General features: G+C 33.6%; 1 protein-coding gene across 15 annotated transcripts in view; it reads right to left on the bottom strand.

Moving 5' to 3' along the window:
• Pcdh15 (protocadherin related 15) overlaps positions 1-20,815 on the bottom strand; it is a 443,526-nt gene that overhangs the window by 23,338 nt on the left and 399,373 nt on the right. For all 15 annotated transcript variants that reach the window (XM_048338795.1, XM_048338794.1, XM_048338792.1 and 12 more), the window contains 3 exons: positions 20,340-20,555; positions 16,934-17,022; positions 5,501-5,677 (listed from right to left, as the gene is read on the bottom strand). In XM_048338795.1, the coding sequence (XP_048194752.1) occupies positions 5,501-5,677; positions 16,934-17,022; positions 20,340-20,555 (482 nt within the window). The remainder of the gene's footprint in view (positions 1-5,500; positions 5,678-16,933; positions 17,023-20,339; positions 20,556-20,815) is intronic.

The raw sequence follows: 20,815 nt of genomic DNA on the forward strand, positions 1-20,815 counted from the left end.
AATCTGAGTCATCAATCAAATTCAGTTCAACTCAAATTCAATACTATTTTTCCAGTACACCATCTTAAATGTCAACATTCGCAACTCTTGAATCAAAATAATGTTGTGGCAAAAGTATGAATAAATTAAGTTATTGTTTCTGCCTAAGAAAAAACTTATAGCTAAAGGATACAAAATAGCATATCCTTGTAGTCAAAATGATAGGAACTGCTGTGAATATAATCCTATAGTTCTTGCAAATCTTTCCTCCTAAAATATTTTCCACTATGGCTATTACTTTGTGAAGGGTAACCAAGGAATAATTACTTTGTGTGCTTAGCTTGGCATTGTTTTTGAGACAGGGACAAATTAGGTAGCGCATATGAGCCTTGATTTCCTGTGCTAAAGTGGGTGCTAGGTTCATTTGCACATGTGTTGTTTATAGTTTTATGCAATAAATGCCTAGTTCTGGATAATATGAGGCAATTCTTTGTAGGTGTTATGGATTGGCACAGCAATTGTCTTTTGACAAGTTGAAAACTTCATCTTTGTTATGTTTATTATTTAAAACTTTATAGTTATAAAGGTCAAATGACTTAATGTAGAGAACATTAGAAAACACAGTCACTTAGAAGAAGCAAAAATCACTTACAGATACTTTGTACTGACACCCATAATTATTGCAAACATTCAAATGATCAAATCTAATATTTTTCTTTGGAATTAATGATTAATCTATGGTCTTTTACTATGCAACATAAACAAAAGAAATATTTAAATTTTTATTTAAAATTATTTCTGAATATAAAAATATTCTGAATATAGGTAGGCACCGGTGCCTGAGTAGCTATAATCCTAGCTACTCAGGAGGCTGAGATCTGAGGATCATGGTTCAAAGCTAGCCCAGAAAGGAAAGTTGGTGAGACTCTTAGCTCCAACTAAGCACCAGAAAATTGTACATGGTGCTGTCGCTCAAGTGGTAGAGCGCTAGCCTTGAAAAAAAAAAAGAGTATTAATTCTTTGAAGATGTTAGATTCACCATAAACATTTACAGAGAAGATTTCTCATTCCCTTAGTATATGTGTGTGTGTGTGTGTGTGTGTGTGTGTGTGTGTGTGTGTGTGTGGAGTTGTTTGTAGGGTGAAATTTTATTCAAGGGCTTACCATTATGTTACACTGATTTTTACTTCTGCTATGCTTTGTAATTCCAGAAGTATGCTGACTTAAGGACTAAAGCTTTACAGGGTATTCTGAAGTGTGGCAGTCTGACACCTCTAGCTTTATTAATTTTATTCAAAATAGCTTTGCCTTACGAAGTTTCCTAGGTATTTCAAGGTCCACATATATCTCTCTATGAAAAATATCTTTATGATTTGATAGGGATTACATTCATTATGCAGACTGTATATGTTAAGGAGCATAGTATAACAGTATCAATTGTTACCTAACAGGAACATTTTTAAAGGTTATCCAGAATTGTTGAATATATAGTACTAGAACTTAGATAACTGTTAGATAACTATGGTGGAGGTCAGGGAATGAGAATAATAACCAGTATTTGTAAGTTTCCCTTTCCTTTAATAAAGTTCTTAAATTCACAAAAATTTGTTCTAAACTTGATTAATGGTAATAGATGCAAAACTCTATAAACCTACTAAGAACCATTAGATTAAACACTTTAATGGATGAAATTATATTTCAATGCAGGCATTTCAATATATGGAGAGAGAATATGTGAGAATACTGCAGAAAGAAAAAATAATAAAAGCAGAAACAAAAGGAAAAGAACAAAAAACAACTGGAAATCTGATAAGATAATTTTAAGGATATAAAAGCAAGATAAAGGCAATATACAGTTTCTGCACAAAACTAATCAACTCATATGTAAAATTAGAAAAATCAAACATCAGTAAGCATGCAAAACCAAATATATGCAGGATTAATATATTGTTAAAAGCCATACAGATCTTCACAAGTCCTTTTAAAGTTTTATTTAAAAATTAAAATCTAATTTTAAAAAATCATTGTGAACATACAAGCATAATATTATTTTGGTTTCTAATCTACCTCAAAAACTGTAAAATTCTCAGATGCTAAGATTTCAGGATTAAGGGGAAACTGAACATCTACTTCCAGTAGCCTGAGTATTAGGTAGTAAACTGAATGTTCTCCTGTATCTGTTCTGTGTTCAAAACTACATTTTCATAACTCCTGCTACTATAGAATTAATTCTTTTCATGTACATACATAGTATACATATAGGTATATTTCATTATAAAGTATCTGAAGAAACAACTCAAAAGTTTATACTAGCACAGCGTTTTTCATAGCATAGTTCAAGAGTTAAAGATGAAAACCCACAAGGCAAATCTTTAATAATCTATAGTTGTTCTACCTCTCTTCAATATACATAGTGACTGTGGCTGTTTTAACGTTACATTAATATTAAGCCTCCATTTCATTATTGCTAAAATAAGAGCAGATAATTGTTGTTGATTAACAGAGTTGAAATGAATAAATATAAATTTATAATTTATAGTTTAATAAAATATGAATATAATTCATAAAGAGGCACACAATTGAAAAAATATATATGAATAAATATGTAAGTTTAGTCATAGAACATTTTATATATTCTCTCTATAAACATAAAACTAAATTCTGAAAATTATTAACTCATACATTATATAAGTATGTGTGCATACATGCACATATAAACTTTAGAATACAATATAAAATCACATAAACACCTTTTCAATTCAGAATGCATTAATTTATACTGTATGATTTATTTATTATTTTTAGTTTTATTACCTTTAAGTAGTACCAAGAAGTTGCCATTTAACAACCAGTTGGGCCATTCTCATTTCCTCTTCAGTGAAGTCTTTCCTGAAGCATTTAGCCCATTGATTGAAGGGGCAATTGTTTTTGTCAGAATTTGTTTTTGAGGAACATATTTATTTTTTAGTTCTAAGTATATTTTTGGATATGAGGCCCTTTCTGTTGTATGGTCAGTAAAGATTTTCTCCCACTCTGAGTGTGTTCTATTTATCTTGCTAGCTATGTCATTTGCTGTGCAAATGCTCTGCGGTTTGATGCAAATCCATTTGTCCAATCTTTCTTTGATTTCCTGTGTTTGGGGGGCCTTTATTAAGAAAGTTTAGACCCATGCCAAGGAGCCCTAGTGTTTCTCCTATTCCTTCTTGCAATGTTTTTATGGTATCTGCTTTTACATCGAGGTCTTTGATCCATTTGAAATTTATTCTGGTGCAGGGAGATATACAAAGATCCAGTTTTAGTTTTTTTACAGGTGTTTAACCAATTTTGCCAGCACCCTTTGTTGAAGAGGCTTTCTTCCATCCTATTTTTTTGGCTAACTTATCAGAGATCAGGTGGCCATAGGTCAGGGGATTCATTTCTGGATCTTCAGTTCTATTCCATTGGTCCTCAGGCCTAGTCATGTGCCAGTACAAGCTGTTTTTATTATTATAGCTTTACCAGTTTATGAATGCAGTGAAACTTGGTCAATGTCACCCCATTCACCATTCTCCACTATCCCTCCCTTAATTTAAGTGGTCCTTCGGCCAGGCTCTGGTGGCTCACACCCATAATCCTAACCACTTAGGAAGCTGAGATCTGAGAACTTCTGTTAGAAGACATCCAGGGCTGAAAAGTAGCCATGAGACAGTTTTCTCTACTTAACCTCTCAAAATCTGAAGTGGAGCTGTGACTGAAACCAATACAATACTTGCATTAAGGAAAAGCACTCTGGGACAGCACCCAGGTCCTGAGGTCAAGGCCTATAACTGGCAAAAAATAATACATTTTAAAAAGTAAATAAATAAAAAGCCTTTCATTCTAAAATCCTATTGGACGCTAGGTGTCACCAGAGGAAAGCAAAATCTAGTGACAGATTGTCTGGAAATAATTAATCATTGTTAGAATAGCATCTAATGGAAAATATGTAGTAACTTTATTTTTCAATATCTACTGTCCTTTTATTTTTCCTTATTTTCTTTATTCACATTTGTAATTTTATTATCTTTAAGTAGTTGTGCAAAGATGTTAGCATTCAGCAAGTCAGGTCAGAAGTACAATGTCTGTTATCCCTATCATTCCTCATCATTCCCCCATCCCTCCCAACATATCCTCTCTCCATTCCTCTAAATCCACTGCCTTTAACCTTCCTCTACACCTTTTAAGTACCAATTTTCTAGTATTCATTTTGTTGGACTATACTCCCCTCCCCCTTAGGAAAAGCAAAGTGTTTGAATTCAAATAATTTGTAACTGTTGTTACCTGGTTTGTATAGTCCCCTGCAAAATACTATATTTCACTTAATACATTTGTGTACACTCTTGGATACAATCCTGTTGGTGTTTACTTTTGCATGTATAAATTAGCTCTAGTTTCCACATAAAAGAACAAATGTGTCCTTTGTCTCTCTAGGCCTGACTTAACTTCACTTAGAATTTTCCCAAGGTCTCTCCGGTTCTTTGCATATGATGTGATATATCATTCTTCCTAGCAGATGATTAAAATTCATATATATATGTATACATATACATACACACAAACAAACATACACATATGATATGCATCACATTTACTCAAAACATTTTTTTGAGAAACACCAGGGCTTTTTCCATACCTTTTAGAGAATGAATAGTGCAGCAATAAACTTGATGATATAAGTGGCTTTAAAATATCTTGAAATGTAATATTTTTGGATAAATACCCAAGAGTGGTATTGTTAGATCATAAAGTAGTTCTATGTTTAGATTTTTATGGAAACCTTATACTTTTAATAGCATTTTATTTATGTTTTGCACTTTAAAAGAAATGTATCATAAAGATTCAGATTAACACCAGGATCAAGTATCAGAAAAAGTTATGAGGAAAAGCAAGGGGTGGGGTTGGGGGGCGGGCATGTGGGACTAATTTTGCTATTTCTTCTTACCACTGTTTGCCTCTGACAGTGTTTCAGTTAAACTGCTATTGTTCAAATCCATATTCCTCTCAAATATGCAGGGCAAGAGAGTGACCAAGAGGTCATCCAAAGAGCTGCTCCTGACTCCTAGAAATAATGGCCCTTCTGCTTTGGGTAGTAACAAACCTCCTGAATAAAAACTAACAGATGGGTGGGGCTGAGCAGACAGATGGTATTAAAGCCTCAGGAATGAATCTATTGTTCACTTTCTTTTTTACTTTCAACAACTCTTTGGTGAATTTTGAACTTTATATTTGAATACATCATAGCTTTAAATTACAATCACCTACAGGTGCTTTATAACTCTATAACTATCACAGGCATTAAAATGTCATCAACACATGTGCTGTGAAACTGGGGAAATTGAGGGGAAAGTATTGGGTTTGGAAGGGAGGAGAATGATAAGAGAGAGGACAGGGATAGAAATGCATTACACTTAAAATGGATTTGATGCATGCCAACTCCTTTGCACAACTACTTAAAGTTGACAAAATATAATTTAAAAATTAAAATGAAATAGGAAATACTTACTTGAAAAGCTCATTTCGGTCTATGGCTCTGTTTGTCTGGGGGTCGATTGCATAGACAGTCAGGTCACTTTTAGTGTAATCCTCCAGAGAAAAGGCGTCTCCGTGGCGGCGCGCACCAATGGACTCCACCACAACCTTGGCCCCAGGAATTTGCTCCTGAACGTAGCGATCCAGAATCCTATGCATCAAATAAAATGCAAACATGACATGCTGAGATGTCTGAAAGTAAAAAAGAAAAATCGCTTTCAATTTGAAAGGCCATTTAATAAATGGAAAAAAAATGTCAGCCTTGTCTTTGCTAATGTTTGCTGAATAGAGACCCTTCAAAAATTCTATATATTGATTTTAACCTGTAACTCCCAATGAGGTTGTAAGGTAAATAAGATAGTAAGGGGTCATCAACTGTTTCCTCTTTAAGTCTAGACATTTCGAATTTATGATACTATTTGGTTTTTTACCTAGCTCTTGGGATGTGTAAAATACCTTGTACAAATGGAACTGAGTCTAAAAAGAGTTGTTGCAGTCTCAAGGACATATGATTTGACATGGTTGGTGTCATAAATGGTACAGAATCTGTGATCTGGCACTGAGCTGTAGGTCAAGGTCCTTGTATTGCTAAAGCAATGATGAGCCCTTGAACTTTATAGCAATGAGGGACATATGAGTAGTAATGACTAGACAACATTATGGAGTGATTAGTTTATAAGAGGAACATAAAACATGGCTTTCAAAGGTTAAAAACTCTTCTGGTGGAAAATAACAACTTTAAGTTGTACCGTCTCACATAGAATTAGTAGTGTGCAAGAAAAGATATGGAAAAATGTTAACTAAGGTAATTTTCTGGAAAATAAGAGCTAATTTTCTGGCTTTTTTTTCTTTCCCAATTCAACTAGTAACTTCATTTATATTTACATTAATTACTTATGTGGTGTGGTGGTGGCGGTGGTAGTGTGTGTGTGTGTGCGCGTGTGTGTGTGCGTGTGTGTGTGCGTGTGTGTGTGTGTGTGTGTGTGTGTGTGTGTGTGTGTGTGTGTGTTGATCCTAGAGCTTGTACTCAGAGCCTGAGTGCTGTCCCTGTGATGCTTTGGCTCAAGGCTAGCATTTAATACTTGAGCTGTATTTTCACTTCCAGCTTTTTGATAGTTTGTTGGAGATAGGGGTATCATGGACTTTCTTGGTGTGACTGATTTCAAATTGCTTGATCCTCAGGTCTCAGCCTCTTAAAGGTTTCACTGACACACAGACTACATTACTTAATTTTTAAGAACTTTCTTGGTCTATTTTTTCCTGTGCAACTTAGATAAGCCTTTTAGATAGCACTTGTTGTATAGATAAAAACAGCAAACACAGATTCTGTCTGTGCTTTACAAGTAGTCATTCCCATTTATCATCTAGAACCAAGTTTTTCCTAACCATTTATTTGTAAAGCCATCTAGGGAGATTTAGGGTGATTTAAATTGATTTATTTCCTTCTTTGGAATCCTATAGGCTGACTGCTTCACAACACGCTGCCCCCCCAGTCCCTTGCAGCCCCCTTTATCCAACTTCCCTTCAAAGCCTGGATTAGGCAGATATCACCGTAAAACATTCTGTAATCTACTGCCTGATATTCTTTCTCACCCACATGTTTGTCTAGCTTTGTTTTCTCCTCCATAGAAAGGTTATTTTCTCTTCCACATTCAAGATACTTGCATACCTCTCATTCAGGGAATTTTTCCTATCATTTAACTTTTTTTGCCTCACACTAAGTCTTTTGAACTGCACCCTCTATTAAATCCAAATGTCTTTGTTTGACCCATGATACAGCTAGAATGCTTAATAAATGATTTCTCTGTATTTCCACTCAGTGAATTCATGTACTAGCTATTAACACACATAAATTGCAACTAATTTTTAAATCAAACTATACACAAACTAAAAAAAAAAAGTATTTGTAGCATTCTCTTTCCTAACTCTGGTGTGCCTCACCAAATTCAAACATTCAGATGAGAGTGTGAATGATTTTAGAAGTTTCTCTTAAAACATAAGGTTGAATACATTGATTGGTAAGCACAGACATCTTATGAGAAGAGCTAAACAAAGAGCTTTTTTCTTCCCATCTCTCTGGAAGCACAAAGAAAACCACATGAGAGTATATATCTATCTTCAACACAGCGAAGAACCCTTGATGGACACCACCCTGCTGTCACCTTGACTTGGAATTTCACACATCTCTACAGAGACAAGAAATTATTTGTGCATTGAGGAAGTCACCTACTCGGTAATCTTTTGCTGTGAAGGACCACACAGGCAAGGACAGTAAGAAGCAGCCTCAAGGTTTCAAATTCTCTAATTCTGTTTATCACTTGTGTATCAGTAAATAGGTATAAATTCTGGTCAGCACTACTTAATTGTGACTGAAAACTCCTTAAGTGAACTGTAAAATAATAAATCATGTCTAAAACCTTTTCCCCTGCCATAAAAATGGCAATAACAATCACTAAACAATTGCATTTTACCCTCCCCATTTCAGTAATGAAATGACATTCTGTGCACTCTTAGTCATTGGTAAATGGAAGACAAGTGCAACTTCAATCAGTTGTTTCCATGGATATAAAATAAACAGGGCTTTGCACAGGTATCACACTTAATTCTCATCAGAGCCATACAAAGATGGATAAGGATTTGTTGTTGTTTTTATCTGATTGACACTTACGTTCTTTCCCTGAAAGCATCCTGATTTTTATCTGAGAAAATAATTAATGATGTGCTAGGGCCTCACACTTGCTAGGCAAGCCCTCTCTCATTTAAGATACACAAACCTTGTTAAATTAAAAAAAAATCCCATCCTGGGTGATTTTTTAAGCAGTGGTCTATCTCTACACTAGCCCCATGGCACAGACACTTCAAGTTACACAAACCATGGCATTCATCTATACAAATTTGGTTCTGTAATCAAAATCAAGTGGATAAAGTAGCCAGAGTTTATCTATGCAAGACTAGCATGGCTAGACTTTGTATATAAAACTATTTTTATATTCCTATATTCCTCAGGCCTCATCAACTCTCCATGTTATTGAACTTTCAGTGCCTCCCCTCATTTCCATTGTCTTAATATGACCAGCTCTCAATAATCTTAAATATGTATTTTTCTCTTGGTTGCTGTGAGACATGATTTCTAGTACATTAGGATTAATATTACAAATATTTTCATTTGGTGTGCAACAATATCAAAACACTAAATATTTTCCTAGTTATTTCAGGTCAGTTGCACATATAATTATGCCAGTCCCTAGTAAAATCTAGCTTATATGTGTTCATTGGTATTGGTAAGAACTGTGCATACTGTCTAGATTAATAATGAATACTATGAAAATGTATACTATAGATAGATCAGATTATTCTTTACTTTGGGCCTGAATCAGAACTACCAAAACTTACAAGTGATCTTGTTATCTTCAGTAGATGAATACAAAATTATGCTCCATTGATTCAGTAGAATATTGTTCAGTTTTAAAAAGAAATGTTCGCTAAGTGCTGGTGGCTCCGAGCTATTCAGGAGACTGAGATTTGAGGAACACAGTTAGAAACAGGCCTGGGCAGAAAAGTCTATGAGACTCATCTCCAATTAACCATGAGAAAACTGGGAGTGGGGTGTGTCTGGAAGTCAGAGCACTAGCCCGGAGCAAAAGAGCTCAGGAACAGAGCCCAGGCCCAGAGTTAAAAGCCTGACTGGAAAAAGATCTCCTTAACCATATGGAAGAATCAACTATTAATAAGCAAACAAAAATGAAACATACGAAATATTTGGTGCTTCTAACTCAAGTATGCCAAGGGGAATGGTTTCAGATCTATTTATACCTTCCTATGTTCTTTTTAATATTTAATATTTTAATTGTATTAAATAATCTGAAAATAAATTAAGCCAACATTTTTTGTACGAAAGCAAAAGCACATACTAAATTTACAGAACAGAAAGTAATGCAGATGTAGTTTAGCTGGAAATAAATTATTTTGAGTTTGTGTGTTGGTCCTGAGCCCTGAACTCAGGGCCTAAGCTGATCCACAAGTTTTTAGCTCAAGGCTACTTGAGTCACCTTCTATTTACTTGGAATCACTTCTAGATCACTGATGAGCTAATTCAATAGAAACATCACACAAATACTTATTATTTTGGAAATTTTAGGAAATAGGAGCAAGAAATATGTCTACATATTTTCAGTATCGACATTGATTTTTTTTTTTTCCTTTCCATACTTGATTGAATCTGTAAACATGACAGGAAGATAGGGAGTAAATCGCACATGATATCTTGGAAAAGACAAAACTTAATTGATACATGAACAAGATGAACTTCTAGAAACTGGGTGAAAGAGGAATGAACAGAAGGACCACAGCAGATTTGGGGGTAGTATTATACTGTATAATACTCTATAATACTGTTAGGTAAATGTCACTATGCATTATTCATTCCAGGAGAGTGCAAGAGGGCGTCACCTGCTTTGATTGATTATGCTCATTTAAGTCAGGATTAACCATCATGAAAAGGGGGCCACCGATCCTAAAAGGAAATGTATGTTTGGAGATAAAAGAGGATATATGAGAAATAGCTGTATTCTCCTTTTCTGTTTACTATGAAGTCAAATTACTCTAAACATCAAGTTCTAATTAACCCAGTAATATTTTCCTGGAAGTATTAGAATAAATATTTGTGTAAATGCTAAAAGTCAGAACAAGATTGTATATTTTATTCTCATGAATGAGAATTTTGAAATGAGAGAAAAGAACATATATACTTAGAAAATATAATCTAGAGAGAGTTCTCTGAGAATGAATAAGGTTACATTGAACAGTGGATAGCATAACTGTAAGGAAATGAGCTCCATGTAGCAAGAAGTATGTGTTATAGCTACAGTGGGCAGGTGGGGGCCTGGGGTGAGGCAGACTGTAAAGGCTGGGGGATGCTATATTTCGTGTGCAGCATCCTTTAGTTCTGTGCCAGTCTCTCCTTAGTATGAAAATTGGTCATTATCCGGTTTGTATTTCCCTGGCTCTGATTTTAAAAACATGACACTCATAGACTTTACAATTCAATTATAAAGTTTGGCAAAACCTACGTGTAAACTGGAACTATCACAATTAAATCTCTTTATACAGTTAATATATACTAGTAAAAGTGAAATTCAGTACAAATAATGCAAATAGTATCTGATGATGACAAACTTCCTCAGGAAAAAGAAGTGGCTGTGCTTTATCTTCTAACAAATAAATATTGTACCAATGAAATAATAATTACAATCACTGAATAAAATAAAAAATAATTTTGGGTTTAATAATTCCACTATCATTTTAACTAATTAACTATTCAGAATATGTAAAGTAAGTATTGAAAACGATATTAAACAATTTTCCCATGAATATAGCATTGAAGAAAAATCACAATTTCAGTGTATTGAATGACAATTGGCTCAATTTACTTCTTTTTTCTGGCACCAGGGTATTTTTTTCTAGAGCCAATGAAATTGAAATTTAAAACATCACTTTATTCAGTTTCCTACATATACATTTTAAATTTAATTCAGCCCAGAACTGCATTATTAAGAAAACAAAGAGCAAGAGAGCTACTGGAATATTTGAGAGGTAGTATCTCTAGGTTTATTTGACCTGTTTAGTTTTTTGGTAAATTATTACTTCATCTCAATTTCCTATTTCTCAGTATGAATAACCCAAAATAAATGTATAATTTCACACACACACACACACACACACACACACACACACTCACTCACCTTTGCATTGTCAGCTTCCTTTGAAGGAAATGGATTATGTTTTTAATTAAGTTTGCTGAAAAGCTGTGTATTGGAGCACGGACTTCTACTAGCCCCTCAGTACAGATTCAAGCTAAACTGCTCTTCTAGCTATCTCTGTCTTTCTAGAAATTACCCCAATTCTCAAAGCTTTAGGTAATTGCCTTGTACAATGAGGTTTTACATACTTCTAATTATTTACTTACAATTGTGCAAAGTTATAATTACACAAAATTTAACTAGCATGAATAATACCATGCATTTTCACTACTTATACAGATGCCTACGAAAGCTTTACACATTTCTTGATTGTAAACCTTACCGTTGTGGACACCAAATGGTTTGTGTATAACTAGCAAAGTCAGTAACACTATCCTAGGTACTTGCCAATGTTTTAGTTCAAAAATCCTATCTTAAAAATCAGTAGGCATCACCAATAGAGGCTATGGTTTCACATGGCATGTTGAAAGTAATTGCAACAATAATATAACGGTCGTTTCCATACCATGGAGTTCATTTCACTTAGCATCATCATATGCATTCATAAGGGCATAGCTATTAGGCTCTTGTGATCCTCTGCTGTGACTAGCCTAAACCTGTGCTAATTATTCTCTATGAGGGAGACCATACATTCCATGTTTCTTTGGGTCTGGCTCACTTCACTTAGTATAATTTTTCCAAGTCCTTCCATTTCCTTATGAATGGGGCAATGTCATTCTTTCTGTTAGAGGCATAAAAATCCATTGTGTATATGTACCACATTTTCCTGATCCATTCGTCTACTGAGGGGCATCTGGGTTGGTTCCATATTTTAGCTATGACAAATTGTGCTGCGATGAACATTGTTGTGCTGGTGGCTTTAGTGTCTTTTGTATTCCCTTCCTGTGGTTGTACCCACACTATCACTGTGTCTTATCTGAGTACATTGGAAACTGTATATACTGGTATTCGAACTAGGGAAATGAAAAGGAATATCAAAATTGAGAGACAAAGGATAAAAAGACAAACGACTCCAAAAGTAATACTTGCAAAAACATTTGGTGTAAACCAACTGAACAATTCATGGGGGGAGAGGGGGGATGAAGGAGGAGGTAACAAACAGTACAAAAATGTACCCAAGGCATAACATATGAAACTTTAACCTTTCTGTCCATCACTTTGACAATAAATAGAAAATAAATAAATACTTTCTAAGAGATTTTAAAAAAAATCAATAGGCAATATGGATGGCCAGAGGGATATTCAACATAGGTGCTGATTCTCTGTACTTTTATTCTATTTATCTTAACCTAGAGCTCTACAGCTTAAGTAATGCTTCATTTGCCCTCCAACACCATGTCCATTACACTGGGAAATGACCTTTCTATGATAGCCTACAGATTAAAAATAAATATTTCCCCTAATTTGGAATTAGATTCACATAGAGTTCTTTCCTAACTAGAAGTAGTTTGGCTTTGTGAACTTTATCAGTGATTTCATTCCTTTTGTATTTGTTTATTAGTTCACTTCTGTAATGTTGGCTCTACAAAAGGTGAAAGCCAAGTTTCTGACTACTTTCTATAGTCTCTGGGGACTGTATAGGAGCTCCATGAGTTGTTCTCACCTCTTCAGTAACCTCTTCTTTAGTTTATGACTTTTATGTTTATCTCTCAAATTCATTTTTTTCAATTGCATTTTATCTTGTTTTACTGTATGAGTCATGGAAAATTACATGCATTCTCTTTGGAATAAGGTAGAATATTAAGAAGAATTAAATTTAGCCTCAAATACACATGAGATATAAAAGCATCTAAAATACCATTTATCACTTTACTGATAAAAATGAAACTTCCTGATGGGAACATATGGTTGAATTCATTTCTCACATTAAAAAAAAAACAGCAGCATAGACTGAGATAAATTGTAAATAAGTGTGAGAGAGATAAGATCATAAACATGATTCAGAAAATAGAGGTTGGAGTTTGGCTGACCACAGTAGCCTCCTGAGTAAAAGTGACCTTTACCTTAGACCAATACTTGTGTTGATTTAAAGAAGAAATACACCATTCTATTTGGCAAACATCTAGATTCTATATCTAGGATTCTATATCAGTCATTTAAAGAGTGTGTAAAATAGAGCTAGATTAGCTTCAGAAAGAGAAAACCTTAAATGGCACAAAGTTACCCCCATATATTTGAGAAATCTCTGTGAAGAATACATAGAAAAGTAGTGCTGATATATTTTTTTCTCATTACATATCTGTGGAAAGTGGAAAGTGTTAAGTGACGTGTTATGGAGAGTGTTAAGTACCTTGTTATCTTTTAAATTTCTCTGAAAAGGACCTGGTATAATTTTAATGTTATGTATTAAAATATGTCCATTTATGATGGCAGCATTATACTTCATGATTTTCAAAATGCTGGACCATTGTGGACATTAAAACAAGAAATAAACCAATTTGAGGACCTCAAAATATATGAGTCTTGGGAGCATTTTAGGTCCAAATCATAACAGCTTTGGATCAATCCAATTACATTTATCTCTTGCTTATAAAGATGACCAATGAAATATAATTTAATGTGAAAAAAACAGTATTTCATTAATATGTGCTGAATAAGTGTTCTATTTTCATGTGTGGCTTCAATGTGTTTTACACCAATTACATTGCTATAAAGGAAAACATTTATTTTCAAAAATACCATTATTGAAATGACTATGCTTCATTAGCTGAAAAAATTAGTTCATTTGTGATAATTCTCCCTTGCTAAATTATTCAATTTCATCTATATCTCCATGCAAACTATACTTATTAAAAATAGGCAGGCTACTAAAAGTATGCATAGTAATTTAATTGTAGATTACAGCCTCTCAGAAGGAACATGCAATGACGGAATTCTTAGAGTAGGTGGTGAATGCAATATGGAAGACACCATTTTGTGGATTTCTTTTTATCTTATTGAAGACCTGGAAGTCATGGAAACGACATGGGATGTCTGACATCACTTACTTTCTCTTTTTTCATTATGTTTTGTGCTTTGGTTTCATCATATCAGAGAAGTTTATTTAACTATCCTCTATAAAATACTGTCTCTTCCACAAATTTGAGTTCATTCTTTGTGGCTTTGTCTTTATTGAAATTATCAGTACTTAGCTATATGACATATGTAAATTAATTATTACTTTTATTGTTAAATTTTCTGCTAGCGAAAAAGAACATGGATTCAATATAGCCCACAGCTTTGGTTTACTTGAAGCCTAATCTTCAATGTATGTGTGCACATGCCTGTGTGTGCATGTGCGTGTGCGTGTGTGTGTGAGTGTGTGTGTGTGTGTGTGTGTGTGTGTGTGTAGTAAAGAGTAAGTCTCCAGCTGGAAGAAACAGACATTAGGACATAAAGAGTTTAGTTTCTTGGCCCAAGGCTTCCTGCCTAGTCATTAGTAGGCTACAGCTTGAGTCTAGACATTGAATTCAAATGAATCCAATCTTTTCCTTGAAGACCAAATCTTCATTACACTGATTTTTTTTATTTAAATGTAAGTGCCTGAACTTATTATACACAGCTTCACATTTTACTTCTCAGGAGACTTTTGAATTCTCATCCTGGAAATAAGTATCTTAGCTAGATTTCTGGTGTATTTTTATTTATTCGTTTATTTATTTATTTATTTATTTATTTATTTATTTATTTATTCCCACTCCTGGGGCTTGAACTCAGGGGCTTCTTTTGCTAAAGGCTGTACTACTTGACTGTACTACTTGAGCCACAGCCCTACTTCCAGATTTTTCTGTTTATGTGGTGCTGGGGAATCGAACCCAGAGCTTCATGCATGCTAGGCAAGCACTCTACCTTTAAGTCACATTCCCAGCCCCTCTAGTGTATGTTTTGTAACTTATTTCACACATGCATATTAGGTCTATTATATAGGAAAATGTTATATTTTATTACTAAACTGGAGTTGGCCAATTTACAAGCACATCAAAAAATAATTAATAGAATTTAGTGGAGCCATTTAAACTCATTCAAGAGAATGTGGATTCATATTTATCCTTATTAGAACAGCTAAAGTTTACTATCAGTATGCTATTTTCCAGGCAATGCTAGTAGCTATCCAACCAAGTCCCTCCCTCTCCCCCTCTCTCTTTCTCTCTCTCTCTCTCTCTCTCTCTCTCTCTCTCTCTCTCTCTCTCTCTCTCTCTCTCTCTCTCTCTCTCTCTCTTTCTCTCAATTCTCCTTGTACTCATTTCATGCTTACCAAGCAAACTTTGACTTATATCCTAGGTTCAAAATGGATCTACTTAGAGGAAAAAAATTAAAGTGATGATCACATGGAATTCAAGTTTTCCACTTCATAAGATATGGATTGTTTCACGCGAAATACAGAAAATGATTTTAGTGATAAAGCGACTTGCCATCTAAGAATTTCTACAAGGAATGAATATTTTACTGAGTTTGGTTCCTGGAAGAGCAAATTCTTATATTCAGTTAACATAGTTGCTCCCTGAGGTGTGTCTCCATCCATTCTGTGTTTTGTTACTTATACCTACGTAGTGATAGGTGGGACACAGGCAAATCCCCATTGTGGAATTGGATCTAATAGTTATTATCATTACTTTTCAGTCATCCACTAATGTACTTTCAAAAGGTGACAAAATATATGTTTTCGTGAGAAAAATCTAAACAGACACATATTTAAAACAAATCTCATTTCAAAGAGGAATAATGTGTGGAAAAGACAATCTGTTTGAAAATTGCTTTTGGTGAAATGAAAATAAAACTGAAATGTGAAATAATAGTACCCATAGCAAAACTATTCATGTTTTAATGCATGTCTACTACATTTCATTTGACATAAATTCTTAAAAAGCAAATTGTCTCTTTGTAGTCTTTTCTGGCAATTTACAAGTGAGGATATTTTCTTACACAGCAGCAAGTTTATGGTTGTCATCTATTATTAGCTGAGACCAATTAAAACAAAAATTAATAAGTGACAAATATGAAAATGATAAATGATGTCAATCTAGATTAGGAGAGTTATGAAACAAATGACAAAGGTATTTTAATAAGTCCCGACAGTAACAGAATATTAAAGAGCAGCAAGAAAAATACACAATGACAATCTTAATCTGAGTCAACACTATTGTATTCTTTTATATTATCTGTCCAATTCTAAGGAGGCAGAGAAGCATGCTGCATATTTTAGTATCATAAAGAATATATTGTTCAAAATTACCCTTCATTTTTGTAAAAAGGAATCTCAAGTTATCTAAACTCACCATATCAAGAACTAGTCTGCTTTCTGGGCAGGCCAGATTGCTGACTTTTTTAATAAACCTTTTTATATTATTATCTGGATTGCACATCAAGATATATATGCAAATAAAAGCTTTCTTATTTACAGTATTTTGAAGTTTTTGATGATGCATGCACAAAGCATTCTCAGTCGAATTATTGAAATTGGGAAGAGTGAATTATTTTTCATCGTTATTCAAAGATGGGCTTATAATTTGACATATTTTTCATGAAGCTATGTGGTTTGTGAAAAGTAAACTAAATTATCTCAAGGAACATTTTTGAAAAGATATGCGTAATGTAAATACTGTAATGTTTAATATTGTTTAAACTTAAATTGCAATAATATGAAAATGAAGTGAAGCAAAATCCATTACTCTGTAAGATCTTCTATCTTTTTCTCCACTAATGTAGGAGGCACATTGGAAACAATGACTTGCATGTCCAGCTGATTGACCACAGAAACCTAAAAAACAAATATAGAATTAACTTTCACTCAATACAATTTTTATAGTAAGAAAATAGTATTATTTCTTCCCTAGTACACAGAATAGGTATAAATGCTTCTCAGTATTAAGATATGACGTTTATAATCTTCAGAAAGACTTCTCATAAATGCATTTTTAATATCTTGTCATGGCCATTTAGAAAATGCCAGTTACATTTTTTTCAAATGATGACATATTTAATTTCATAATATCAAGAAAATAAATGGCATTTAATGTGCCCACTAATTTCATGTTTTAATGTGATGGGAAGCTCTCAAATTTGGAGTAGTGAATAGGTCTTCTTTTGTAACTTGTGTTGGAATGCATCATTGGTATCATTAGTATCAAATACTGGCAGTTGTTTTTCTTGAAATGACAGACTACCTTCATCCATTTCTATGCAAATGCCTGCCATATATTTAGATTTGAATGAATATATTTTTCCCCAAAAAATATTCTTTGAAGTAAAAAGGTTACACCTTGACAAAGGTTGGCAGCATAAATTGCCTATTTCCCTTCATCAGACAAAATACTGAAAAGGTAATTAGTCATCTCGGTTAGATGATTGGTAGGTAAATAGGTAGACAAAGAGATGATAGAAACATAGTTTGCTATATATTAGATAGACAGTGAAAGAGATGTGCAACATTATTCACTAAGGGAGAAAACGTAGGTATAGGAGAGAAAATATTTAAGAGTAATCCAGGTTACTAAGCAGTAATAAATACTTTCATTAAAGATTCAAGAGAAATTAGTGCAAGTGCACATTGATTTACATGTTTGGTGTTCAGTAAAAAGATTTGGCATAGATATGTAGTATGTTTCAATTTGAAATTATGGTGTTAAGTGAGCTTATCAAGTCATTGAGAGAGGATAGTAAAGACAATATGTCTAAGACCCAAGGCAATTTAACATACAAGATTAAAAAAAACTGGAACAGTAAAACATAGTAAGAAATAAAACAATAAGGTACAAAAGTAGAGTTGCCTGAAAGCCTCATCAGATAATAATCAGCTTCAATTTTTTCTGCTGGTTCAAGACATATTAGGACACAGGTTCTAGTGAATTATTTAACATGGAAGTATTGGTAAATTAGGAGAGTTGAATTATGCTTAGTGTATGATTAAGAGACATAGGTTGGAAATTACAGTCAACAATAACATAATTTTTTTTGTGGAAAAAGAAGCCCAGAAATAGATTATTGCTAGAGGGTGTAGGTCAAGAGGACTTTAAAATTTTCTGGAAAGTAGAAAAGAAAATGTTTGGTTGTGGCAATTATCAACCATATCAAAGAAAGAAAGGAATTAATGTTGCCAATGTCAAAAGCAATACAAGAGCCACAGAAGCAATGTCTTGTGCTGGTAGGTGAAAACCGAATGAACAAGTGGAAATAGTGGTTTCTTATAAAAAGCTTAGTAACTTAAGTCAGGAAAACTGCTGGAGATACTGAGCATAATGTTGACTCTAAATACATTGAAATGTGACGGACTAAGACTCAAGATTTGGGAGCTAAGAAGGGGCAGTGAGTGCCAAAGTGAGTTGATGAGAATAAAGCCTGGACACTTAGGGAAAAGGGAGGGCTTTGTAGTAAAAACATCATAGACTGATGACTCTACTTTGTTAGTAGGTGGTATGAAGTTTGTCACTCATAGAAATAAGAAAAAAAAATAGAACCAACTGCTTAGGAAAGAAGCAGTAAAAAACAGTGTCATCAGGGAAGAAATAAAAGTTTAGGAATTGATAAACCTGTGCCTGAGTTTCTAGATCTCATCTTCTCTTCTAAAAAGCTTTCAGTTTCTGCTCACTGATTTCATCTAAAGTTCTGGTGTTTTCATGTGGGTTATATTTTTATGTGAACCTTCTATTTCAGTCTCTAGGCTCTTTTCTCATTCCAATTTCCTCTTAAACTCTTTTATGCTAGATAAATATCTATGACTTATTCAGGCCTGTCAATATCGCCCTTTCTTCTTGTTTTGGCATATTTTACGTGCTGCATGAAGATGCTTTATTTTTACTTACCATACATCTTGTGTCTTAACTATGGGTTTTAAGGATGCATTTTCAAAATCATTTACTGAGATGGTTTCCCTGGTGTCTTTAGCTTACATTAGAGTATACTGCACATACTTATAAATGTGATGCCTTATGATTTGTTTGAATTGTATGTCTTCCTTCAAAACTATGTTTTGAAAATGTATTTTCAAATCACCCCATAATAATTATGAAACTCAAATATGTAAAACTTCACAACTTGCACTTTTTTACATGTTACAGGTAGATATCCTTTTCATATTACATATATTCTGTTTCATTATATTTTATTTTTGGCTTTCTTGTAATATTTTAATTCTACTTTAATGATCTTAATATTTAGGTTTTTGGGTTTGTTTTTTTTTTCGCTATCGGGGACCAATCTTAAGGCCTTGTATTTTCTAGGTAAAAATTCTAACACCGAAATGAATTCCTTAGCTTCAAAGGTCTACAATATGCATATGCTAAGTAATAGACACAGTGATAACACCCATTAGATTGACAGATCTTAATTGGATCAAATCTTTGTGAACTTTAGCTTCTCCCGTTTTAACCTTAATTGCTTGGCTAAACTGGCTTATTGCATTGCAGCATAAATCTTGCAGATACCTTTTGCCCAGCAGCCACTATGATATTTTTTACCATTATCTAAGAAGAAATATTCCCTATCATTGATTTCTGGTTGTCTTTCTTCATGGTTTTTATATAGATTAGCATATAGATTGCACTTGTATAGAAAACTAAAGGAAAAGACTGTGAAACATGAAAGTTTGTTTAGATGTTAAAAATAATAAATAAATTACAATTACAATTGACTCTCTGTGGTAAATATTTTCAATAACATGTTTACTCATATTTTTGTTAGGTTAAATGGGAAAAAGTCCAAGTAATCTTCTCTTCATAACGAGTAGAAATTCTAAAGGATATTTTGTATGATGTATATAAAGGATAACATCCAACTACCATTCCATTGAACATTTATATAATATTGACTATAGGCAGCTTTAATTAATCAAATAATATAAATACCATCAACAGATGGATTGCTAAAAAAAAAGGAAATGACACTTATTAGTATATAAATTTTCTATAAAACATTTCTCTGTACTCTTAGTTACAAATGTAAGTATTAAAATCTGGAGGAAAATTAATGACATTCATGTTTTAGAACCATTTAAGTTTATTTTAAAGATGCTGAACCCCAAACACTAACCCCTGGTTAGCATTATGTATATGTCCCTTCTCCAAAGATTCATGTACTTACAAGTACATCTGCTTTTCCGCTCAATCCCTTCCCATAGTCATCTGTTGCAATAACTTGAAATTTGAAGTAGGATCTCCTCATGTTATGGAAGAGCATCGCAGTTTTGATAAGCCCGGTGTATGTTTCCACCACAAATCCTTCTTTCCCCTCTTTAATAGGTGGTATTATGAGTCTGTATGCCATGGAACTATAATTGCCAGTGTCTTTATCAGTAGCCTGGGAGGATAAATGAAATATCAAAATCAATAGGAAACATTAACCTTTATCAAAAGGCTTGTTTCTGTCTGCAAGAGTATTGTTTCCTGGATAATGACACAATTCAAATTATTTTTCCAAATATCTTTACCTGTGTGTGTGCGTATGTGTGTGTGCCTATACATACATATATGTATATGTATATATATATGTATTCATTGATGCATAGATATTTTGAGAATGGTAATGACTGACTATAAAGGACATATTGCAGGTGTCAA

The sequence above is a fragment of the Perognathus longimembris genome, chromosome 2 (genome assembly GCF_023159225.1).
Source record: "Perognathus longimembris pacificus isolate PPM17 chromosome 2, ASM2315922v1, whole genome shotgun sequence".
Lineage (NCBI taxonomy): Eukaryota > Metazoa > Chordata > Mammalia > Rodentia > Heteromyidae > Perognathus > Perognathus longimembris.